Here is a 27576-nt window from a genome sequence, read left to right as displayed (position 1 = left end):
GATTATCTGCGGTGCCTGTAGGTCACCCTGCTATTGATCTGTACCATTATAATCTGCGGTGCCTGTAGGTCACCCTGCTATTGATCTGTACCATTATAATCTGCGGTGCCTGTAGGTCACCCTGCTATTGATATGTACCATTATAATCTGCGGTGCCTGTAGGTCACCCTGCTATTGATCTGTCCCATAATCATCTGCGGTGCCTGTAGGTCACCCTGCTATTGATCAGTATTATAATTATCTGAGTTTTCTGTAGGTCACCCTGCTATTGATTTGTACTATAATTATATGAGGTGCATGTAGTTCACCCTGTTGTTGATCTGTACAATAATCATCTGCGGTGCCTGTAGGCCATCCTAATATTGATCTGTACCATATCATTTCAAATGTGCCCATAGGTGGCCCTTGTATTGATCTGTACTATATTATATGAAAAGTGCAAGAGGTCACATTGATATTGATCTGTATCATACCCTTTCAAAAGTGCATATAGGTTTTCTTATTTTTGATCGATACCATTTCCTATCTAAAGTGTTGTCTTTTGTAACATCGGTCTAGGTATAATGCAGTTGGCACTAAATACTATATAAAAGAGGAGCGAAAGATACCAGAGGGACAGTCAAACTCATAAATCGAAAATAAATTGACAACGCCATGGCTAAAAAATAAAAAGACAAACAGACAAATAATAGTACAGAAAACACAACATAGAAAACTAAAGACTAAGCAACACGAACCCAACCAAAAACTGGGGATGATCTCATGTGCTTCGGAAGGGTAAGCAGATCCTGCTCCACATGTGGCACCCCTCGTGTTGCTCATTTTATTACAAACTCGGTTTATAGTCTTATTCGGTAGGTCACAATCGTGATAAGGTACCGGGATTGTAGTTACGACATAAGGGACATATCCGATATCATCTGTGAAACGGATATTCCATAAATTTCAACCAACTCGTAATGGCGTCCGTAAAATTTACGAAGGGATGACTTCAACTTCACCATTTGGAACTCTTGGTTTAATAGCTTCCTTTAATAGCTTCCTTTGTTCATTGCATAAAATACATTAAAATGCAGATGTCTTTCAGCTCGTCAAATGACAGTTTACTGATTATCGTTATGTACCATAATTTTCTGAAGGGCCCGTAGGTCACCTTGCTATTGATCTGAGTACCATAATTTTCTGAAGTGCATGTAGGTCACCCTGTAATTGATATGTACCATAATTATTCAAGGTGCGTTTAGGGCACGCTGCTTACAGCTATTGATATGTACCATAGTTATCTGAGGTGTCTGTAGGACACCCTGCTATTGATCTGTACCATAATTATCTGCAGTACCTGAAGTTTCCCTGTTATTGATATGAACTATAATCATCTGCGGTGCCTGTGAGTCACCCTGCTATTGATCTGTCCCATAATCATCTGAGGTGCCTGTAGGTCGTCCTGCTATTGATCTGTACCATTATAATCTGCGGTGCCTGTAGGTCACCCTGCTATTGATCTGTACCATAATCATCTGCGGTGCCTGTAGTTCAGCCTGCTATTGATCTGTACTATAATTATATGAGGTGCATGTAGTTCACCCTGTTGTTGATCTGTACCAAAATCATCTGCGGTGCCTGTAGGTCACCCTGATATTGATATGTACCATATTATTTCAAGTGTGCCCATAGGTGGCCCTTGTATTGATCTGTACCATATCATATGAAAAGTGCAAGAGGTCACATTGCTATTGATCTGTATCATACCCTTTCAAAAGCGCATGTAGGTCACCTTGTTTTTGATCTGTACCATTTCGAATGAAAAGTGCTTGTATGTAATCTTATTGTAGTCTCTCCCATATCATATCAAAGTTACTGAAGATTATATGTCTGTTCATTTTTACCATATCCTATTTAATTATTAAAATTGCATGTAGGTCACCCTGTAATTGATATGTACCATAATTATTCGAGGTGCGTGTAGGGCACGCTGCTATTGATCTGTACCATAGTTATCTTAGGTGCCTGTAGGTCACCCTGCTATTGATCTGTACCATAATCATCTGCGGTGCCTGTAGGTCACCCTGATATTGATCTGTACCATATTATTTCAAATGTGCCTATTGGTCAGCTTGCTATTGATCTGTACCATATCATATCAAAGGTGCAAGAGGTCACATTGCTATTGGTCTGTATCATACCCTTTCAAAAGCGCATGTAGGTCACCTTGTTTTTGATCTGTACCATTTCAAATGAAAAGTGCTTGTAGATAATCTTATTTTAGTCTCTCTCATATCCTATCAAAGTTGCTGAAGATTATATGTCTGTTAATTTTTACCATATCCTATTTAATTATCAAAATTGCCTGTAGGCCACCCTGTTATTGATCTGTACCATATTATATCCTAGGTGCCTGTATATCACACTGCTTTTGATCTTTGCCAATAATTTCAACGGTACTTGTACCTCACCCTGTTGTTTACCATGTCATATTATAAATGCATGTATGTCCCCTCGTTATTTTCCATATCACATTATATGTGCCTGTAGGTCACCCTGTCAATTACAAAATCTTATCACAGGTGCCTGTAGGTCACCATGTTATTTACAAAATCTCATCACAGGTGCCTGTAGGTCACGCTGTTATTTATATTATCTTATCACATGTGTCTGTAGGTCACCCTGTTATTTTACATATCCTATCATAGGTGCCTGTATATCACCATGGTATTTATCCATAATATCATAATATAGGGGGCTGTAAATCACCCTGTTATTTTACATATTCTTTCATATGTGCCTATAGGTCACCATGTCATTTCAATATCATATAATAGTTCTGTTATTTTCTTTTTCCTATCATAGGTGCATGTAAGACACCATGGTATTTATCCATATTGTATTATAGGATTCAACCTTCATGCACCTATGATACAGATCTATATTGGGATTGGATCTGAAGGCTCCTGTAATATGCAAAAGTGTAGATAAATATCAGTGTAACCTGCAGTCACATATGATAGGCTATGTTAGAGATAAAAGTTGTGTGACCTGCAGACACCGAGTATAGGCTATGTAACATTTACATAGCAATCATGTGACCTGCAGGCTCCTATGATGGGCTCTGGTAAGGATCTATGAGAATAAGACCTGCATGCACCTATGATACAGATCTATGTGACGTGACCTGCAGTCTCATATGATGTGCTCTGGTACAGATACATATCAGTGTGACCTGCAGGTAGTTACAAAAGGCTAATGTTACATAGGAATAAAAGTATGACCTGAAGGCAATGATGGTACAGATAATTTTTGGTTTAACCTGCAGGCACCTATGCTAGAATATGGAACATAAAAAAGCGGTGAAACCTACATGCACCTATAATAAACCTGCAAGCACTATAAAAGGATACAGTACACAAATCAGTGGTGTGACTAACATGCACCCATGATTGGATATAGTACATACAAAAGACTGTGTGACCTACAGGCACTTATGATAACTGGCAGTCATCTATGATGGAATATGATAAAAAAAAAGCTGTATGACCTACAGGAACCTATGATAGGCTATAGTGCAGATAAAAATTCGTGTGACCTACAGGAACCTATGATAACTGGCAGTCATCTATGATGGAATATGATAGAAAAAGCTGTGTGACCTACAGGAACCTATGATTGGTTATGGTATAAATAAATAGCAGTGTGACCTGCAGGCTACTATGAAAGGCTTAGGTACACATATATGGTGATGTAACCTGTAGGCACTTATGATTGGCTATGCATAGTGCAGATCTATAGTGAAGTGACCTACAAGCACCTATTATAGACCCATGATTGGCTATGGTGCAGATCTGTGGTTATGTGACCTGAAGGCACATATGCTAGGCTACCGTATAGCGGGTTATTTTCGCGGGTGTAAAATTTCGCGATTTTCATTGAATAAGGTATATGAAATATTTTTGCGGGTATTATTTTGGCGGATTCAAAACTTTTATCAATACAATTGCATGTACACTTTTAAATAGGCGGAATTTATTTTGGCGATTTTGTTCTATCCGCGAAAATAAGTGAAAATTTACACCCCGCGAAAATAACCCGCTATACGGTATGGTACAGATAAAATGTTGTATGGCCTGCAGGCACCTATGAATGGCTATATGCAGTCTACGGTGGTTTGACCTGCATGCAACTATGCATGATAGACTATGGTACAGATCTAAATAAAATGTGACCTGCAGGCACCTAAGAAAGACTATAAACAGATAGATATCAGTATGAACTGCAGGCATCTATGATAGTCTATGGTACACATAAAAAGTTGTATGACCTGCAGTCACCTATAGACTATGGTACAGATGAAACGCTATGGGATCTGCCAACACCTATGATAGCATTTGGTGCAGATATATGTGATGTGACCAGCAGGCACCTATGATAGGATAAGATACAGTTAAATAGCAGTGTGACCTACAGGAACCTATGATAGGCTATAGTGCAGATAAAAAGTCGTGTTACCTACAGGAACCTATGATAGACTATAGGGCAGATAAAAAGTCGTGTGACCTACAGGAACCTATGATAGGCTATAGTTCAGATAAAAAGTCGTGTGACCTACAGGAACCTATGATAGGCTATAGTGCAGATAAAAAGTCGTGTGACCTACAGGAACCTATGATAGGCTTTAGTGCAAATAAAAAGTCGTGTGACCTACAGGAACCTTTGATAGGCTATGGTGCAAATAAAAAGTCGTATGACCTACTGGAAACTATGATAGGCAATAGTGCAGATAAAAAGTCGTGTGACTTACAGGAACCTATGATAGGCTATAGTGCAGATAAAAAGTTGTATGACCCACAGGAACCTATGATAGTCTATAGTGCAGATAAAAAGACGTATGACCTACAGGAACCTATGATAGGCTATAGTGCAGATCTGTAGTGAAGAGACCGACAGGCACCCATTATAGACTATGGTGCAGATCTATGGTGATGTGACCTGCATGTACCTATTATAGTCTTTGGTACAGATAAATAAGCAATGTGACATGCAGTCACCCATGCTAGACTATAGTGAAGATTTATGATGATGTGACCTTCAGGCACCTCTGATGGGCTAAGGTACAGTTAAAAAGCTGTAAAACCTGCAGACACCCATTATAGGATTTAATCTATGGTGATGTGACCTGCATGCATTTATGGTACAAATGCATAGCAGTTTGACCCTCAGGCTCCTGTGATAGGCGAGTACTCTCAGAACTGTACTTAGTGTATTGTTGTTATTCGCATGAACAAGTAACCATCAACGTCCACTTTGTGTTTTGTAAGATGTTTTTCTATTTCTATTTATTTGATGTGACCTGCCTTTTTCAACTGTTTTTATAGTTTGTTATTATGTTCTACTGTTACACAACGATACCATGTTATGAGAGGGTTGGCGCCTTCAAGTAGTTTAACCCCGCCACATTCTGTAAGTGCCTGTCCCAATTCAGGAACAGGTAATTCAGTGGTTGTCATTTGTCAGTTGCAAGAAGGAAAGGTAACTTCTAATTTACATTCTGCAGAGGATATGCCTAAAGAAGTATAGACTATATTATTTTCATACTTTGAACGACAATATTATTTTATATCTCTACCTGTGTGACGTTTACATTCTGACGTCAAACGCGCGATTCTACGTTAGAGTCAGTATTAATCTGGCCATTCGCTCCTAGTACTTAAGATCTTTCAATCGTTAATTGGTGGATTTGACATACTTAAATAAAATTCAAATATAAGGGAGCAATGAATGAGGTTGTTAAATTTGATGTGTGCCTTTTTGTGCTTCTTTGTTAAATGTTTGTTTGTTTTTATTGTGATTAAGATACTTGTGGTACTTGTACATTCTGTCATTATTGTTTATGATACAATTATTCTCGTATTATTGTCTTTCATTTTTGCTAATGTGCTTTGTCTATATATGCCTTTTTATGTTTCTTTGTTACATATATGACGTAGCTCTGTACTTATACATCCCGTCATCGTGTTATTGTACTATAGTAAATTTGTGTATTCTTGTCTTTAATTTATGCTAATGTGATCGGTCTATATGCCATTTTGTGCTTCTTTGTTACATATTTGTTTGTTTTTTTTAGTGATTAAGATTTTAACACAATGTTGACTGCTGTATTTTTGACATTTTTACCTATTATGTCTGTTTGTTTTGTTTACGCGTCGTTGGCAACATAATGGAATTATATGCGACTGTCATACAAGTGAGAGGTTTAGCTAGCTATAAAACCAGGTTCAATCCACCATTTTCTACGTAAGAAAATGTCTGTACCAAGTCAGGAATATGACAGTTGTTATCCATTCGTTTGATATGTTTGAGCATTTGATTTTGCAATTTGATTAGGGACTTTCCGTTTTTGGAATTTTCCTCGGAGTTCAGTATTTTTGTGATTTTACTTTTTGTTGCTGTGTTTCATATTTGTTTTTCGTTTATTATTTTGTACTTAAATTAGGCCGTCTATTGTGGAGAGTTGTCTCATTGGCAATCATACCACATCTTCCTTTTATATATATGGTGCAAATCTAAAGTGATGTGCCCTGCAGGCACCTACCATACATATATATAAATCAAAGTGTGACATGCAGGAATATATAATAGGCTATGGTACAGATAATAAGCAGTCTGACCTGCAGACTCAAATGATAAGCTATGTTACAGATCTTAAGTGATGTGATCTGCAGGCACCTATTGTCCAGATACATTTTTGGTGAGACCTGCAGGCACATTTGATACAGATAAAATATGGTGTGACCTGCAGGCACCTATAAAATTGTATATGATCATACGCGTAGATATATGCAGCACTACTTTTTTTATAAGTGGTGACTGGCAGTAACCGTTCACATAAGCTTTTATCCTCGTGCTAATTTTTCCGGGGGGGGGGGGGGGGAGAGAACTAGATCGATCCAGTTTTTTCCCATGGAAAAATTGGCATAATCCCACTTTTCCCCCTCAGCGTGATAGGGGGAAAACCAGGATCAGGCCCATTCCTCCCCCTAGTAACAGGAGAAGCTCATTTTTTCCCCCTTGTAGTAACGTCGGCGACGCCAGTTGGAAATTATTTATTCATTAAAGGATAGTAACGTTTTTTTAAATAGTAAGGCGTTATCAAACAATCATCGTGGACACATAAACAGACCAATGAACATATTGACAGACTGGTGGACCCATAGATAGACTAGTGGACACACACAAAGACTGGTGGATGTGTAGAAAGGCTGCATGTGGACCTCATATAGACTGGTGGATCTAGACAGACTTGTAGACATGTCGACAGACTAGTGGACACGTAGACAGACTGGTGGACACATGGGTAGACTAGGGAATATATCGAATGACTGGTTTAAACGTAGAGATAGACTGGTGAACATTTAGTCAGACTTGCGGAGACACACAGACTGGTGGACATGTAGACAAACTTGTAGGCATGTCGACAGACTGGTGAGTATAAACACAATCTGGTGAACATGTAAACGGATTTGTGGACATATACACAGATTGGTGCACGTGGACATGCATGTTAACAGACAACTGGACATGAAGACAGACTAATGGACATTAGACAGACGAGTGGCCATGCAGAAATGAACTCAGATTTGTGGATACTAGTATGTGATGAAATCACCATACTATTTGGCATGCACACGTCAGTGGACACAAATGGCTGCAAAAACATAAAGTTCAATGTTTAATGTAGGGTAACTCATTTTAATAAGTTCTATACCGATGTCCGTTTTTTCAGGATGTTAAATATATGAATGGATGGAAAATATCAACCTATCATATATCAATGGGTAGCAATTTTATTAAACAATACATCAATTTTCATGTAAGCCATACGAATAAATTTAATTTTTTTAACAGAGACAATATATGAATCGGGATATTTTTTCGAATGCAAATGGCACCCCTGTACCAAACAAAATATAGGTGCCCACCTCACTCCCCGATCCCAGACCATTCTAGTGACACGCGTGTCATCAAAACGAACACAATTTGTACCAAACATTTCTTCTATGCAACCCAAGCCGAAAAAACAGATTATTTTAGCATTCCAGGAATCAATCATTTCTTAAGAAAATACGAAAAATATATATGCAATAAATGGCCGAATTTGATGTATATATATGGTGAAATCCATATAGTGGGGAAATATTGATATGGGGGACACCTGGCTATATGTATACGTATTTTCAACGGGGGAAGAATGGCAATGATCCAAAATTTCCCCGGGGGAAAAATGAGATCATGCCTATTTTTCCCCCGTGGGTATAACTGGCATGGGGGAAAATGGCTCTAAGGACGTAACGCACGGTATTGGTACCACTGAGCGTTGCACGGCGTTCTGAATAAAACGAGGATGTTGACGTTGTTCCAAAGAACGATTCAAGCTTACACGTTTCTTACTTGTGTGAAAATGCCACTTAAAGTGACCGTAGGATTCACATTCTTTAATAAGTATTCATTTTGCAGAGATTTCAAAGTTGCTTCATTATATATTTTCGTTTTTTTCCAAGCCGGGGTTGGCATTAATAAATGCAAACATCGCTGTTATCAAAATTTCCATAGAATTATAGAAATATTTAAAACTCGTGCACAATTTGTAATTTTCAGTCAAAATTGTCCACATCAGCACTGTGTAACACTGAATAACTATTTGGTGTCTTGAATGTATGTAACATGTTTTAAAATATGTTTGTATATTATTTAGGGTCTTTATTTTTCAAAATACTGAATGTTTTGAAACTTTAAAACTGATTTTGATACTATGAGTGCAAATGCAGGAAAAAATTGACACTACCTCTGTACTCTTAGAATGAGCGTGCTTCCAAAATATCACAATGAATGTCTTCATTTATAAACTTCGATGTCTTATTTTCTTAATTTTCTTTTACTGTTTGTGTATTATCAGTTTCTCCTTTTTTTTTAAAATTGAGCAATGTTCTCTTTGCCACAAGACTTCTTCAATCTTGGCTAGATATGTTATGTTGTAACTTGCATGCCAACTTTCTCCGGGCCAATTAATCTGGAATTCATTTCACACCGGGGTACTCGATCATAAAACTTAACTCAGTACTTGGAGTACAAAATTTGTGCTCGAAACACCAACTCCAGTATTTTGATTGGTTGATTTCTGAGTCTGAGTACGATAATCATCCTAGAAAGTTCTATGACCGCAAAGCCAGGGCTATTTTTAAAAAAGTCTTTTAATTCATAGTTTCACATCCCAGTACGTGTGTTTGTGCTGTATTTCTGTCACGTAGTATTGTCATTTCAGTGGTATTTTTTAATATTGTCATAAAGCGGGAGGTTTGGCTAGCCATTAAACCAGGTTCAACCCACCATTTTTTCTTAAAATGTCCCGTACCAAGTCAGGAATATGGCAGTTGTTATCAAATAGTTCGTTTCTATGTATGTTGGCGTTTTTTCAACTAACAATTGTTTTTCTTTATATTACCATTATATTCTAATACTAATATTATATAGAGAGGTTCCCCAGGGAAGCTCAGACAGAGAAGAATTGATAATATCATATACATTATAGGCCTTCTTTTTCTTAAAGATTCAATCCAAACCATCAAGATCTATACTCAAACCTCATAATAACCTTTCCCCCTTAACTTTACCCTAAAGAGGGGGTGGACAGGAGTACCTGACAATTTCCCTCACCCTTTAGTCCCAATTCCCTCTCCCTACTCTATGCTTCCCGCCACCCATTCTCATGTTCCCTTACCCCTGTCCACCGGCACCCCTCCCTAAAGGCCGCGGTGTACTGTGTAACCTAACCTATTTATATCATTATATTTTGATTATAAAATGCGTAAATACATTCTTTGACTAATTAACGAACGGTCCACCATGAGAGAGTTTGAAGCCGCCAGGCTGCTGACAGATTTATTTCTTCACCTCCATCTTCACCATCGGATGTAGAACTGTTGGATTCTTCATCAAGTTACTACGATTCAGCACCGGTAATCCTCTGACTTACAGGTTCATACATGTACGGTTGTACTGACATCGCTAGGTTTACCTCGGGAATGTCTTCCTGTTCACGTTCATCGTCTGTGAATCGATAATCCATAGTTGTATCTTGAATCTCGTATTGTAGTTTGTAATCGCTTCCTGGATGTTTGTTTATATTCCTGGTTGTTTGTTTATATTCCGAATGAACAGGTTTCCTTTAGTGTTTTATTAATTATTTTGACGAAATGAATCATGAATAAAAAAAGGTTCATGGTGATCTGGGACTATTATAAAATATATCGTGTCCCAGTGATATTCAAGTCAACGTTCATTCAGGTAAGACTTGTAGAAGAAAGGCGGGAGATACCAAATCTTCATTGAGTTTACTCATACCAAGCTAACCACATGCAGTATTTACATCAAAGCTACAAAACAACAATCATGATTTTCAAACAAAGAACGATAATACCAAATTAAGGGATATCACTTTTGTAACCTCTTTAACTTCAGTCACGAATGCGAGAAAACGTTTATCTTACTATCGATCGTCGTCGGCTGCCGTCAACATTTTGGGATCAGTTTGTGTTTCAATATTAAAAATAAAGAGATGTGGTATGATTGCCTATGAGACAACTGTCCATCTGTGTGGAAGTGTAGTAAATAACTTTGTCAAAACTTTAAAGAATAAAAATTGGACAGAAGCATTTACTTGAGTAAGAGACTGTATCTACAGCAAAAATTTGATAATATATTTTTTTGTCTTCATTTTTCCAAATTTTATAGATAAATGGATAAATTTGTTTTTTGAACTTAACATATAGCTTAAGTCTAAGTTTTAAGTTTTTAGACGTCAATTACCCTTTGTGAGTCTATATGAAATTTAGTGAAACTTCTGGAGAGGCTTCTTCATAATCGACAAATAACATCTAAGAAAAATTTCGAATCCCCCCTTTTTCCGTTTTTTTACTGATGAATTAATGACTACATTTTTTGGTAGTATTTTTCTGATAAATTAATGACTGATTGTTTTTAGCAGATAATATTTAGATAGACTCTGGAGTTTATTTTTTGATCAACATTTTTTTTTAGACATTAATAACTTTGGAAAATATTAATGGAATTTCATTTTTGGTTTGATAGAAAAAAATTTCTTCCAACGAACTAACTTTTCCATGTATTTCATTTAATGTCTACGTTTGATAGAATAAATTTCTTCCAACTTACTAAATACCACAAGTATTTCATTTCAATTCTACGTCTGATAGAAGAAATTTCTTCCAACGAACTAACAGCTACATTTTTTTCATTTTAGATCTAAATGTAGGTCTGATAGAAAACATATTCTTCCAACGAACTAACTACTTCAAATATATCATTGAAGGTTTGATAGAAGACATTCCTTTCCACTTGCTAACTGCTACAAGTATTCAACTTTAGGTGAACGTTTGATAGAAGAAATTTCGTTCAACGAACTCACAGCTACATGTATTTCATTTAAGATCTAAATGTAGTTTTGATGGAAGAAATTTTTTCCAACGAACTAACGGCTTCGTTCAAATATTTCATTTCAGGTTTAAATCTGATAGAAGAAATTTCTTCAAGCGAGCTAATGCAACTCGAAGTTATTCATTTAACGTTTGATAGAAGAAATGTCTTCCAATGAACTTACTGCTCCAATGATTTTATTTTCTATCAAATAAAAGAAATTTTTTCCATTAAACTGACTTCTCTATGTATTTCTAATTACGGTCTGATCGAAGAAATTTCTGATGTGGAATACTCTCATATTTTTACGCAAGTTTCTTATTTTGTTGTTTCCCACAGAGAAGAAATTCTTCTAACCATCGAAGCTATCAAATACAGTTTACAAAAATTGGAAAACATTTGATGTATTTGCACATTTTGGATAAATTCATGAATTTTGCATATTTCAGTTCGCAAACAGGACATTCCTGGATTTTCTCTTTTATTTTGGATTGCCTTGTTTATGCCTGTATGATATATAAATTATTACGTGATTTGTTTTCAGGGCTAATTCACGGAGTTCAATAAAACACACAAAACAGACTTGAGTTTTTCAGAAGTTGAAGACTAATAGCCACATACAAAATACAAAACATCATAATATCTTAAACTTATGCATTTTCAAGATCCAAAAGTATAATTTAAGACAACATTAGCTAACCGATATTCAAATCTCATTAATTGACGGCTAAGAAGACAATCAAGATAACAAACAAAAAAATAGCGAATCTCATGAACTCTAAACGGAGCGAGACCGGGAGCGTTGACATGTTAATCTTTTCCTTCTAAGCATGCGAATCCAAAATTTCATAATCGGGAATAGGACACAATTGGTAAACAGATTTGACGACTTTACTGGTATCTAAAGATACAGACATTCGTCATGGAGACGGTAAACAGAGTTGACGACTTTACTGGTATCTAAAGATACAGACATTCGTCATGGTGACGGTAAACAGAGTTGACGACTTTACTGGTATCTAAAGATCCGATACAGACATTCGTCATGGTGACGGTAAACAGATTTGACGACTTTACTGGTATCTAAAGATCCGATACAGACATTCGTCATGGTGACGGTAAACAGAGTTGACGACTTTACTGGTATCTAAAGATCCGGTACAGACATTTGTCATGGTGACGGTAAACAGATTTGACGACTTTACTGGTATCTAAAGATCCGATACAGACATTCGTCATGGTGACGGTAAACAGATTTGACGACTTTACTGGTATCTAAAGATCCGATACAGACATTCGTCATGGTGACGGTAAGACATATATAGTGTCTGTTTTAGTCGTTATTCTTTATAACTCTGCTACAGCAGTTTTTTTTGTAAGGAGCATGTTCCTCCAAAGGAAGTCTACATAGTGGTATATTGTGAACATGCACGTGTGTAATGTTTCAATTGAGATATGTATACACCAGAAGCTTGGGCAGATGGTATGTTACTGCTGAGAAATAGGAAATTGACGATTAGAAAGTTGAAATCATCCTGTTTGTCATAGATTCTAGCTTGAAGTCGTCCATCTGTGTCAATAGTGGGGACAAAACCAAGATATGAACCAGACATTCTAGTTTCAGCAGTATCCTTAATATCAAGTTCACTTGGTTGTATGAGATTCAAGCACTCACTGAAATGTTGGTTGACAGGACATCATTAATATATCTGAAAGTGACATTAAAGAACTTTGGAAGATTGTTTTTGTATGCATTCTTCTTCATATGAATAAAAACAAGTCGGACAGTAGTTGTGCACAATAATTATCCATTAGAATAACGACTGCCTGTTGAAATATTAATACACCAAACTATCAAATATATTTCCTTTCAAAAAGTCCAGTATTTTGATAATATGATTCCGTCGTGAAGAATTTTTATAATAACACAATGTTATAGTGCGGTGAAATTTTGGAAATAATCTCCCTATCGAACACACACCAAAATTTTATATCATTAGAAAGAGGAAACCTTTTACTATAAGAATATGCCTGTCGAAAGGTTCAGAAATGGTAACAATTGTTTAAAACTGCGGTTAAAGGTAAATTCACAAATCTTTGAATATCTTTATTGATTTCGATTTTGAAAAAAAATCCTTTTCTATATTCTGTCTTATTTCAATCTAACACTAGTTAGTCTTCAGTTATGGAAGATTTTCTTGTATCAACTATCAAGCGTCTATTTTGCTCAGCGTGTCCAATTATTTTCTTCGCTCAAACGTGTCCAATTTTCACCTCGTCAAAATGTCTGACAATTCAAATTTAAGCCACAATAACGTCTCAAACCTTTAAGCGCTCATTAATATCTACTCGGCATATTCAATCATTAGGAACACCAATGAAGACTTTAGGTTTTTGCTGGGGTCAAAAGACAAAACAGATCAACCACTATCCAATGACATCAATGTAAGTATATTTTGGTAGCAATAAAATGACGAACATAAATAATTAAAAATAGCAAAACATTATTCATAAGGTGGTAATGTATAGTATGTCGGTACAGCGAAAATGGTGCATAAAAGAGAGGCGAAAGATATCAAAAGGAATACTAAAACGCAAAATCTCGTAAACAAACTGACAATGCCATGACAAAAAAAGAAAAAGGTCAAAGGACAAACAAAACATAACATAGAAAAAAAAGATTAAGAAATACGAACCCAGCCATAAAGCGGGGTTGATCTCAGGTGCTCCGGGAGAGAAATCAGATCATGCTCTACATGAAGCACCCGTCATGTTGCTCATGTAAGTACAAACCCCAGTGATAAGTCTAATTTGGTAGGTCAAATTCGAGGAAAAAAGGACGAGATTGTGATTACGACAATCGGAACATAACCGTCGTCATCTGTGAAACAGATATTTCATAACGGTCAACCAACTCGTGAAGGTGTCCGTAAAATATTTGAATGGATGTTTTCAACTTCACCGCTTGGAACTCTTGGTTTGATAGCTTCCTTGTATGCAGCAATCCTCTATAAAGGAAATTGGAGGAAATGCAAGCTGGAATATCATATCAATTGGGAGATATATACTCCATATGCAGGCGCTGCTGGAATGTTGCTACATAGAAACGAAAAGTTCACAATTGGGAAGCTGAAATCATCTCTTTTGTCGTAAAGATTTGTTCTCAACCGACCCTTGTTTTCAATTTCTAGATGTAAGTCAAGATATGAGGCAGACTTAATTGTATCTGTTCTATCCTTTATTTCAAGTTTGATGGGATAGATGCATTCAACATAGTCACCAAACTTTGAATTATTTAGTGAGAGAACACCATCTATATAGCGGAAAGTGAAGTTAATGGATACTGCTAACTTCTTTTCCCTCTTCCTAAGAAGTTCCTTATGAAGTCAGCCTCATATGAATAAAGGAACAAGTCAGCAAGAAGAGGACTTAAAGCTCTATTTTGAGTTTAAACATTTTTCCATTTGTCCTTCAAGGGTCCTGGTTTTGAACCGTCAGTTTCAATTCGATTTTGCACATGTCGCAAAATAACTCAAGTATAATGAAAATTTATTTACTTGAAACTTTTCATTATAGTTTGGATTGGTAGATGTTCATTCCAGAGCTATGGAACTTTAACCATCAGATTTAAGACAATTAACATGTCGCGCATTAACTCAAGTATGCTTGGATTTATGTACTTTATATTTTATATTATTGTTGGGGTTGGTGAACGTAAGCTCCCTTTTGAAAAATTTTAAATATTCTTTTAAGTGTAATAAGACTTTAACTGTACAATTTGAGGCAATTTTAACACGCACAAGAATATCCTGCTGCAAGTTTTTTTTTTTGCTGTGCAATCGTTATTTTTCTGGTAGTGTTTTGTGCACTGTTAGTCGTTTGGTTCTTTTTCTTTTGGCCATGGTGTTGTCTACATGTTCTTTAAATTATTGTTTCGGGTTTTCTTCTCCCATTTTATCATTATATTGAAAATTTGATTCCCCACATAAACTATGATGCTCATGTTTGAAAGTCTTACTTTTGTACACCAATTCAAAGAGAGATAAGTTTCACACAACGCCGCTCATCACATCTGAAAAAACGAAAGTTATCAAATGTTCCAAAATAATGGGTTAAACTTTGTTAGTAAGTACCACTGTTGTGCACATACAAAAAGAGATAACTCTAACAAACGTTTTACTATATCATATTATATTTATTATACTACATTATCTCTCAAATAAATTTCCGATGTAACACTCTCTAGTTTATATCTACTAAGCTTTGCATACTTCCAGATAGCGTATTTTCTTCCTTATTAAGAAACTCGTTTGACTTGTTCCTGATATAGAACCTTACAATCTGCACTATTTCCTCGACAGGAGGCACTACTATAGCAAACGCAGCAGCAATCATTACCCATGTCTGGCAGGCAAACGTCCATGATGAAAACTGATCAAAGGTCAATATTTCTAATGATAAAACGTTGGCAGGAATGACTACTCCAAATATAACAAAACTTATCAAACCACCCACTACTGCCAGTATCCGTGCGTTTCTGAAAATTTTGGTCATATGGGTTGTATTTATCTTAGTGTTTTCTGAAACATTTATATTTGCAAGTTCTTCTCCGTAAATGTATCTCCAAGGATTTAAAGGATTGTCAATTGATAGAGTTTTATCCCAAATTCTGTCTGCATCTTGTTTTGTCTTGATATTATGTGAACAGAGCGATATGATTATTGTGCAGCTGACACTCATGATTACAGCGGAAGTTATTCCCCCTAATATGCTGTAATCTGCGGAAGTATTGGTTAGAAAGTTACCTAAACCTCCTTCATACACTAATTCGGCTACAATTAGTACTCCAGCGAAATATGCAAATGCTCCCATTATACTACCTACAAGGAATAAACAAATTGTAGATTACGGAATTGACTATTACCACGCACACATCTTCTATTTGCCAATGACCAAAATTCAATTTCATGGATGAACGTTAATAGATGCGACAAATACTATAAAAGTGATGAAAACGTGAACCTTATAAATCAATTTTTAAAATATAGTGAGTGACTTACCTGTAGACGGAAATAGTTATGACCCCTCACTTTGCCTTATTTGTGTTGTAAAAGAGAATGCCCTGGCAAAAATAAAAAAACGGCAAAAAAGACATACAATAATTCACAAAACACAACATAAAAAACTATAGACAGAGTAACACGAACCCCACCAAAAAATGTTTTGATCTCATGTGCTCCGGAAATGTCAGGTTTTTTAAAAATTTTCCATAATTCATAACAGTTTTTGAAAAAGTTAACTCTGGCTGCAATCCCGATCCAGAAAAGTGTTGTGTCTATGGATTCAATTTAGACCTTGCGACCTTTTGATTGAAAGTCATGTTGGATTATAGGTTGCGGGCAATGTTTTCCTGAAGCTATTAGGTCCGAAAAATGCTCAATATCGATTTTTGACAACATCTCCAAAATATGCTGACTTTGGAACCTGAAATGTACTTTTATGATAATATCTGCTTTACTTAGTATCAAGGCTTTTGCAATAGATCCATTTAAGAACCAAATTGTGATGGTTTTGATAATTATGATAAAGTATAAATACAAGGCCATATTTTGGCAAAAATGAATCTTGTACTAAAATCAAAAGAATACATCTGTTTTTACCTGTAATTACAGCTTTTGCGGTACACTTTGACCATACAACAGTCATTAGAAGTGGAAAGGGAAATGCGTTAAGAACTCCCTGCAGTGTGAACATAACCCAGTTTAAATTTACACCACTGTTAAGAATGATGAGTCCATATGGCACTATACCAATTGTTATCCATATCATGCACCAGCTTTTGTAGTGTAATAGTTCGTCTTCATATCGCCGATACCTAAACAAATAAAAATAAATAAGTAGATAAACATACAAAACCACTAAATCATGGGCAATTGAACTTTCCTTAAAAGGGAATAATATCATTCGTTTTTTACAATTACTGAGAAAGCATATCCGGCATGATTAGGGCAGATGTCAAAATGACCAGTGCTTTGAATCCGAATGTTTGATACACTGTGCAATAAATAAGCCGGATTGAGGAAGGTATACCCATAGGAAGGTAAATTTCTACAAACACAATCAAGTACAATATCGATATCACCAGCTTTTAATAAATTTGTTCAATGTTTACGTTATTGCTTTAAGATGTGTGATGTGTAGCTATATGTCACTGACAAATCAAGTCTATTTTATTCTTGTATAAACATTTTTTTCTTATTTGTGATTATATTTTTAGTCGCACTATAAATTATACTTAACTACCATGGACACTACATTCGTAAGGATGCATAAATTGCTGAGCCTTTAGTCTGACAACAACATCTTTTTTACAGGCTTTACATGAAAAAACAGAGGGACATTTACAGGTCTGGTCTGAGTTTCCTTTTTCATCTGTATGCGTCTTTTGTTTCCCGCACATAGGACACTGTGTTATATTAATACCTTTCCTGCCAATGGTCAAGGTAAGTGTTAAAATCAATATAAACATACTAGTGTAGCATCATATGTATTCGACTACTGATAGTATTGATAAAAGAATCACCATATCTGTTGTAGCCGTAACATTACCATTTAGACTTTAAAAAAATCCACTACTTGTACAAGCAAAGAAATTATAAAAGAGGGACGAAAGATACCAGAGGGACAGTCAAACTCATAGATCGAAAACAAACTGACAACGCCATGGCCAAAAAATAAAAAGACAAACAGACAAATAATAGCACAGATGACACAACATAGAAAACTAAAGACTAAGCAACACGAACCCCACCAAAACTGGGGGTGATCTCAGGTGCTCCGGAAGGGTAAGCAGATCCTGCTCCACATGTGGCACCCGTCGTGTTGCTTATGTTATTACAAATCCGATAAAAAGTCTAATTCGGTAGGTCACATTCGTGAAAAGGGAAGGGTATTGTAGTTACGACATAAGGAACATATCCGATATCATCTGTGAAACGGTTATTCCATAACGGTCAACCAACTCGTGATGGTATCCGTAAAATTTACGAAGGGATGATTTCAACTTCACCATTTGGAACTCTTGGTTAAATAGCTTCCTTGTGAGCAGCAATCCTCTATCAAGGAAATCATGATAGGAAATACAAGCCCCGGAATATCGTATCAATTGGGAGATATATACTCCGTATGCAGGCGCTGCTGGAATGTTGCTACATAGAAATGGAAAGTTCACAATTCGGAAGCTGAAATCATCTCTTTTGTCGTAAAGTTTTGTTTTCAACCGACCCTCATTGTCAATTTCTAAATGTAAGTCAAGATATGAGGCAGACTTAACTGTATCAGTAGTATCCTTTATCTCTAGTTCGATGGGAAAGATTCGTTCAACAATTTAGTGAGAGAACAACATCTTTATAGCGGTACGTAAAGTTAAAGGATATTGCTAACTTCTTATCTTTCTTCCTAAAAAGTTCCCGTATGAAGTCAGCCTCATAATAATAAAGAAACAAGTCGGTAAGAAGAGGGGCATAATTGGTTCCCATTGGAATTTATTACTTTTTTAACTTGACACTAATGTTGGAGATGAGGTACATTGTCGGGTGTTTTGTATTCTGATGGCTTTAATAAGATATTTTTTTCTTTAATGTTATGAATCACAATGTATGGCTTAACTTCATAATGATTCAACTTGATAGGTATTCTCTGTAAACAATAAAAACAATTTTTCAAACAAAGTGAACGAGTGCAGAATTTATAAAGGTTCCTTGAATCAAGTTAAAAGTAAAAATCATCGGTTCTTACTGCAGTTTATTGTGATTATCATCATAATTAAAGCACGAGAGCTCTTGTGAGACAGTTTTGAATTTAAAGCACATTTCTGAATATATACCGAATTTGTTTTATCAGTATTATTTTTCAACCTGAAATGAATATATCTAAAAACCAAAACACTTGCAAGAATTATGAGGCCACACATCCACTCCCTTGAACTTGAAAGCGAACAGACTATCCAAAAGAAGCTACAAATAAAGGCAACAGTAGTATACCGCTGTTCGAAACTCATAAATCGATAGAGATAAAAACAAATCCGGGTTACAAACTAAAACTGAGGGAAACGCATCAAATATAAGAGGAGAACAACGACACAACAAAAACACAAAAGTGAGTACATCATTGATCAGAAAAAGGCAATGACTTCCACAAAGTTGAAAAGGTGGAACATACTAGCTATCAGGAAGGGAAGACAATTATATGAACTAGTAGCAATCCTAAGTAATTAACCCTTTCTACTTCCAAGACAACGATATTATCAGAGCTTAGTACACGTTCGAACTGGTTTACAAATAGAGTCTCCTTCGTAACAAAGATATGTATGAGGAGGAAAAAAAGCTGAAGTGACTAAATTACAAAATAAACTAGATGTGTCCGAACGACACGAATGGCACCGCTCGCAAAACAAGCTTGAAGCTCAATATAAGAAGGCGTTCAGAAAAAAAAGTTCGTATAATTGTTCCTTGCGGAATGAAGGAATGACGGAATGACGGACAAGGGTAAAAATATATGGTCCCGACCACTTTGTGGCGGGGCCATTAAAAAAAAAGCCTGTACAAAGAAATAAACAATAATCTGCCATTTGTTACAAATTACCTGTATGGATGGATATAAACCTTATAAATATCATAGACTATTATCGATGATACACCCATTACTTCCCCTGAACCTGTGGACATCAATGCCATCGTTACCATGGTAATCAACATGTAAGCTCCTGTCTTACCCATCACAGCTTCTATTACATATGGAGTAATATATCCTAAAAATAAGTGAATGACGAAATAATATTGAGCACAACAAGACATTCTTTTTAATCGCAATCGACTAAAATGGCTAAAATCAGCGGACCACAAGACTTTCCAAATTGTCATAAAACTAGCATATAGCAATGGAATATGCTAAGTAAATATTTCTGGTTTCGCAGTTTGGGGGTGAAGTTGCTGCTTCTGAACATATCTTCTGAAGCGCGTATTATTTGCTAGTAAAAAAAAAAGCATTTTCGGATGAATAAAAGGACATGTGTGTTACCATAAAAAAGGCAGCAACCTAACGAAATAATTATCCAAACGAAATAATGTCAGGCTGATTCATACTATTTAAAATCATGATGTTTTACGCACAAGATATTGATTCTGATTAAGATCTGTACATATCCACCTGTCGCACAATTGATAAAGGGGAAGCCCTAAATGAAGGTAATGAGTTCAGCGTTTAAAACATTAAACCTTCTGTTTGAAAAAAAATTCTCAAATAAAAATGATTTCATGAAATTGAATTGGCTTAACTTAGACCCTAGACCCTAACTTAAATTTCAGCAAAAGTAGAATAAACAATCAAAACAAAAAAACGTAATTTTACTAGCAATGTATCCAACATTAAATGAGGTAAAATGGTGGACGGATGAATGATAGCGGCAAATATAATTTCCATATTAAGATGAAATAAATGATTGTTGTTGAGGTTCATGTTATGCAGTCTTTCATCCTTTTTTGTCCTTTGATCGATTTGAGTTTTTTGCCATGACATTGTCAGTTTGTTTACAACTTATGACTTTGAATATCCCTTTGGTATCTTTCGCCTCTCTTTTCAGAAATACATCACTATTTCCAAATATGTAAACAATGGTAAATCGAGCAAAAGCTCTTCGTGAGGGATGGAAAAGTTAATTTTTGTACTGTTTCGTATCGAATTTATCCAGCATGACACTATTTTCCACTGGTAGTTGTATCAGGTTGGTTTTTGGCGTTGGTTGATAAATTATTCAACGTATCTTTATGCTAAATATGATTGGAATATCTGCCACTGGAAGTGAAGCCCAGACTACAATCAATTATGATTTCAATATGTTTTTCCTTTCATATTGCTTGTATATATATAAATAAGAAGATGTGGTATGAGTGCCAATGAGACAACTATCCATCCAAGTCACAATGTGTAAAAAGTAAATAATTATAGGTCAAAGTACGGCCTTCAACACGAACCTTGGCTCACACCGAACAGCAAGCTATAAAGGACCCCAAAATGACTAGTGTTAAATAATTCAAACAGGAAAACCAACAGTCTAATCTATAAAAAAAACAAAAAACGAGAAACACTTATGAACTACACCAACAAACGGCAACCACTGAACAACAGGCTCCTGACTTAGGAGAGGTGCATAAAAATGCAGCGGGTTTAAACGTTTTAACATGCGCCATCCTTCATCCTAACCTGAAACAGTGGTGTAACATTACAACATAAAAAGACACACAATAAAATATCAATTGAAATGGCTTAACTCGACCAAAAAGATATATTCACAAAAACAAGTAAATATACACTGTACGAATAAGTTTGATCTATGACACAATATAAATAAAAAAGATGTATTAATGTCAAAAAGACAACTTTAACCTAGGACAAAATGAACTAACGTACACAGGAAAATTTAAATATAATAATTTTATTGTAAGGAGTACCGAAACATTTTTACAAAATAAATTTGTTGTTCATAGTACGATTGAAGAAGTGAAAATTTATCGTCATACTAAATACTTATCAAAGTCGGTACACATTAAAAATTGTAAGGCGAGATATAACACAAAATAAGTAAACATTGAATAACAGAAATGCATTACAAATTGTGTCAACAGGTCAAATTAACACGAAACTACGATTTGAGAGTACTCGCAGTTACTGAAAGCTAGTTAAAAGCCAAAAACAATTAATAATAAAAAATCATGCATCAGAGACTAAAATCAATTAAAACCCATCCCAGGGAGGGATTTAGTGTTTAAACGCCATGGACAGTCAAAGAAGACATGACTTGTGCAATTCCAAAATAAAAGTAACGTCAGGCAGTAGGATAGTTAGGATTTAACCTTATAATAAATATGTATGATGTTATATATAGATAAAACAATTTCTAAATAGAAAATAAACGTGGATGTGTATATATACATCCCAAAAAACATTCGAAAAGAATACAAATTTAGCTATGTTTTAATTTGTTGATGACAAAATCGATGTTAGTGCCAATGAAAACAATATTCAAAGATATTATTACAACATTAATAAGATAACTTTCACTAATAAGTTTGTTTAAAGGTTCGATAAGTTTACACGGATCACATAGTGATTTCCGCGCTTTTATTACAATATTACCGTAAAATTTAGGATGTGAAATACCGTTTTTAATAAGTTTTCTACAGGTACAGCCAAATTTAGTAATCAAATCTTTGTTTCTATGAAAGAATTTAGTAAAAGTTTTAAGTAATTTATGGTAACGAAATCCCTGACTTAATAATTTACTAGTGATGCATTGATTACGTTCGATCAAATCTATGACATCACTACACACACGGGCATAACGAACGAGTTGGGATATATAAACACCGTATGATGGAGCCAAAGGAACATCGCCGTCTAAAAAAGGAAAATTAACAATAGGGAATGAAAAATCGTCTCTTTTGTGGTAAATGTTTGTATGGAGTTTCCCTTTAGAAATTGAAATGTCTAAATCTAGAAAAGGACAACTACTGCTGTGTATGTTCGATTTATTTAAAGTAAGATCCATTGGGTATATTTCGGTAGTATATTTAGAGAACTCTGGGTTATTTTAATGAAAAAATATCATCAAGATAACGGTAGGTATTGTTGAATGTGTCAACCAAATGTAACAATGACGTGTCTTCACTGATTTTGGCCATACACTGTAATTAATAGCAATATAGGAAAGATCTACTTTTAAAGGGGCGCAATTAGTGTTCATATGAATACCTACTACCTGTCGATACACTTTATCGCCGAAACGTACATATGTTGTCCAGGAGAAAATTTAAAGCTTCAATCATATCTTCACATTTCCAGTACATATTGCATGAGCCCAAAATTCTTTTATTTAGGGATCGAAAAGAAAATCTTTAAATGTTATACTAAATGCAACTTGATTGAATTTAAACTTGTTGACGTTAATCATTCGCAAACACAAAAAGCGGAGCCGGAAAATCGATGTATGCAAATATAAAGATAATAACGGTTATTTCAATTCTAATTCGATTGGTTGAATGATATACATAAAAGTCTGCAATCATATTTGACATTTCGGTATTTAGACAGTGTATTTTAATTCCTCAAATATATATGACTCCGTCTTATCGAAATCGCGGTTCTAAAGATTTGCGAATTGCGTTACATTTGATAGTAGCCGAGTCAGTCATATGTGTTTATATTTGACACCATGTACATAACTAACCCTTGATAAGTATACATGTGAAAACTAAATAAGCCATAAAATTAAGTATTCACCTACCTGAATCTATATCCAAAGGACTTAACAGATGTGTTCCATTCTGATAGCTCATGGACATGTAAACTGTAGTTGACGTAATGGTAATTGTTAATGGAATAGCAAACCACAGGTAGGCAGCAATAAAAAAGCCTGCAACACCCTGGAAGGGCTTGGCGGCAATTCGACTTTGCCAGTTTGCTTGGTCTACAAAAGCCACCGATGTTGACATAAGAAACATAACTACTCCAATTATCACACCTCCTCGAGATCTAAATGTCATAAATGAGTTTTCATAATTACCATCAGGACCGTGTATACATTTCATGGCCTCGTACATATTTTCCTTCATTACGAAAATGTTATCAGTTTCTTTATATGTTACATGTACAATAAACACTAGAACACTAACGAATGTTAAAGCCGTGTTAAAATATGATATGTAAAAGGCTGTACCAAGTCCACCGATAAAACAATAAGAACCAAAAAGAAAAGCCAACAACAGAAGAATCATTTCATCCGAAACATCCTTCACTAGAACATAAATGGCGGCTTTAGCTGCTAAGATAATCATCATCACTGTTATTGAATTAGCAAAAAGTGCAATACAACAAAACATAATATGTGTTCCTTTTCCAAAGCGTGCGTAAATAATCTGAAATTTACAAAAAATATCGTAGACTTAACAAAACAATAGTATGACTGACTTTATGTCAATATTTCTGTCTAAATCTGCGGAAATTGTTAGCACATGGTTACAATGACGGTTCCCCGGAAACGTTTTATGTTTCGTTTGATGTATTTGAGCTTCGGATTTGCCATTTTAAAGGACTTTCCGATTTGAATTTCCCTTGGAGTTCAGTATTTTTGTTATTTTACCTTTTTTTTTATTTCTGTTTTGTTTTGAATATGTTATATTATTTAAGACTTATGTTGACCTCTCTCTGTTATTATTTCTGTTGTATATTGTTTGTAGGTTCTGCCTTATTGACATATAACAATATATTTCATTCATGTCATAGAAGGATAAACCCAGTCAAAGATTTTGATAGATAATGTCATTGTTCTATATATAGGTGTTTTGTTTTGATGGCAGATCTTTTCTAGAATCAATTTTACTCTCTTTTTGATACATGTATTCATTTATCTCCTGTTTCAATTTTTTTTATCAGGTATCAGTCCGCATTATTATCGCATTCAAATTTGACATCACTCGGATAATCTGGGAAATTAGTCACAACTTGTTCTGTGAAAAAAAGCAAAAATGATGAACAACCAAATATACAAACAATGTATTTTATGAAAAATGCATGACACATCATAGAGTATATAAAACATACCCAAATGGTTAGAGAATTTGCTATTAAAATAATTCAAATTTCAAATTCCACCAATTTGTTTTACTACGGGGGTAATTAACGACCTATTTAGTTCTATTTTAGATGTGTCTATTTATCCCTTTTCCATTAAAAAATACTTAAACCTCAGGAAAGAGGCTATGTTTATAGTTTAATATTTCTGAATATACATAACAAGCGACCTACAGTACTGATTTGTAGTATAACATCAATCTATAGTATGTAGTTGAAGTTGATATTGTTTTAAATAAAACATATCAATACATTTATTTTTTTCTAATTGTGTGATAGAGAGATCAGGACATCAACATTTCCTTATCAGATGTATCATTAGTCCCCGGTCGCTACCAACTATCGAGCCTGAGGTTGATATTAGGAAGTACGGCTGAAAATACATCTGCTATGGAAAATATCATGTTATGTACTGATGGAGCAGAAAGTAAGTACAAATATATATATTTACCTGAAGGAAAGTTTTAGCACCCGGTGCCTTAGTCTTAAGTGTTAATGAAAGTAAAGGGAACATTAGAATATCCAACACAATGGATAAAGCATAAAATAATGAGCCTCCAAGTCCTGTCTGGAATATAATAACATTCATAAATTACTACAACGAAGCCTGTATTGATCATGTTTTTAGTTATACCTTCTTATTGTTCGCTAGCTAATTGTTCGCTACAATTGTTCGCTAGCTTGATTCAAGTTGCAAAATGGTTTTAAACAAAATAATAAGAGCTCACATATCACTAGAAATACATAAATACTAGTAATACAAAATATAAAACACAAAGAATATAGAGTCTGCTTCATTTCAAGGTTTTTTGTAGGGACTCATCATTAGGATTTAAGACAAAGTTACTGATTTTCAGTTTTTCTTTTTAACTTTTCCATTCTGGACAATAATACGTGCTCTTTCTAAGTGAATGGGATACGTATCTAGGTTAATACGATATTTCAGAACATAGTCTTTGTATGGAGATTTCACTTGCAGATGCGCATAGATAGCGTATACCTTATAAGATAAACGCTATGAAAGATCCTACATATCCATTACTTTTTTTTCATGTTTTTGGACATGAGATTGGGACAATATTACACGAGGATGCATTGATAGTAGGAGATGCCAACTTTATCGAACTTGAGGTCACAAAAATCCACTGTCTGAACATAACTTAATGAAATTCGAAGGGAATTTGATACATTGTTATTTGGCTAATTGGTTTAATTGCATTTCTAAAATTGTACTTTTCCAAAGATTTGTTTATGTCATACATATTTGGTATGTATGAGAATTGTTGATGATTTACAAATCAAGTTTGCGACGCAATACCGGTAACATTTTTAACATAATTTTGGACTTAATTGACAATTACACCATTTATGCATTTTAGGGTATATTGCTCTCCATATAACAACCCTCTTTAGCTGTTCAACTTTGAAGTTTTCTCACCTTACTCATGATTGTAGCACTTTGTAGAAAGTCAGCCGGCCATAACAGTTGCGAAGCAACTGTGACAGCTGTAAGACCTAATGTCACTTTCCCACCGGCGTCAAAAACTGTATCCAAGCTGTGTGCGTCACGATAAATATATCGGCGTACTGCAAAGTGGACTATACCAAGAGTGATGGATAGACCTCCAAAACCAAGGAACATTAGAAGTAGCGCTTCGTGTTTTTCAAGTATTGGCGTTATCCTGAAAAACAATCAAATTTAATATTATTGGAAATAATAATGGTTATATTAGAAAGAAGAAACTGTAAGTGTTTTGTGATAATATACTGTTTTTGGATTGACATTTCTTATATGATCCACTTCCCAACAGATTTAAGTTTTTTTAGAAGTCCGGCACTTTCGTTCGGAGACAATCTTGACTCTATAGAATATATAAAAGTTATTTTAAGTTCTGGCACTCTGAGGCTAAATTTTGTACTATATTGTATATAATATACAATTCAATGCTTTAATCTAAACATTTGTGTAATGTATATATTTCACAGTCAATGGTAGTTACGGTTCTAGATTGAAATTTCACACATGAACATGACCTTTTTTATGCCAACTAGATTTTAAGCTATTAGATTAAAGTACTATATGATCAGCTGCTATAAAAATGTCTATGATGTTTAACCATGACATAAGTAGGTAATGAAAGGAACCTAAGAGCCATTAGAGTAATAAACATTTACTTATACAAGAAATGAACTTATAAAGACAGTAGAGTGCTGACAGTTTATTTGCACAAAGATTGATAAGATATTAGATTGCTAAAAATTTGAAGTAATTGAAAAAAAGAATTAGAGTACTAAAGGTTTAATTACACCAGGAATACTTACACCAGGAATGATAAAGAAATTATATGGCTGCCAGTTTACTTGCACAAAGATTAAGACACCATTAGAGTGTTGAAATTAACTTACACA

General features: G+C 35.0%; 2 protein-coding genes across 2 annotated transcripts; both read right to left on the bottom strand.

Annotated features, from left to right (window-relative positions):
• Nucleotides 1-15673: 15673 nt before the first annotated feature.
• On the bottom strand, nt 15674-17482 carry LOC127727820 (uncharacterized). Its single transcript, XM_052234935.1, has 3 exons — nt 17463-17482; nt 17142-17356; nt 15674-16361 (listed from the first exon to the last, which is right to left on the bottom strand). Exons 1-3 carry the CDS (start codon nt 17480-17482, stop codon nt 15724-15726), a joined length of 873 nt encoding a protein of 290 aa, XP_052090895.1. The 3' UTR covers nt 15674-15723.
• Nucleotides 17483-23813: 6331 nt separating this feature from the next.
• LOC127727819 (uncharacterized) lies at nt 23814-26614 on the bottom strand. The gene is made up of 2 exons (XM_052234934.1): nt 26611-26614; nt 23814-24478 (listed from the first exon to the last, which is right to left on the bottom strand). Exons 1-2 carry the CDS (start codon nt 26612-26614, stop codon nt 23814-23816), a joined length of 669 nt encoding a protein of 222 aa, XP_052090894.1.
• Between the last annotated feature and the right edge of the window lie 962 nt (nt 26615-27576).

The sequence above is a fragment of the Mytilus californianus genome, unplaced genomic scaffold (assembly GCF_021869535.1).
Source record: "Mytilus californianus isolate M0D057914Y unplaced genomic scaffold, xbMytCali1.0.p SCAF_2, whole genome shotgun sequence".
Classification (NCBI taxonomy): Eukaryota; Metazoa; Mollusca; class Bivalvia; order Mytilida; family Mytilidae; genus Mytilus; species Mytilus californianus.
This window is presented reverse-complemented; position numbering and strand designations above follow the sequence as displayed.

What these genes read in the sequence shown, in the direction of transcription:
- LOC127727820 (XM_052234935.1), bottom strand. Translation starts at nt 17,482, where the DNA reads ATGCCGGATATGCTTTCTCA. An exon ending in ATGCCGGATATGCTTTCTCA is followed by an intron (nt 17,357 to 17,462) that starts GTAATTGTAAAA and finishes TTATTTGTTTAG; the next exon opens with GTATCGGCGATATGAAGACG. An exon ending in CGCAAAAGCTGTAATTACAG is followed by an intron (nt 16,362 to 17,141) that starts GTAAAAACAGAT and finishes TATTCCTTGTAG; the next exon opens with GTAGTATAATGGGAGCATTT.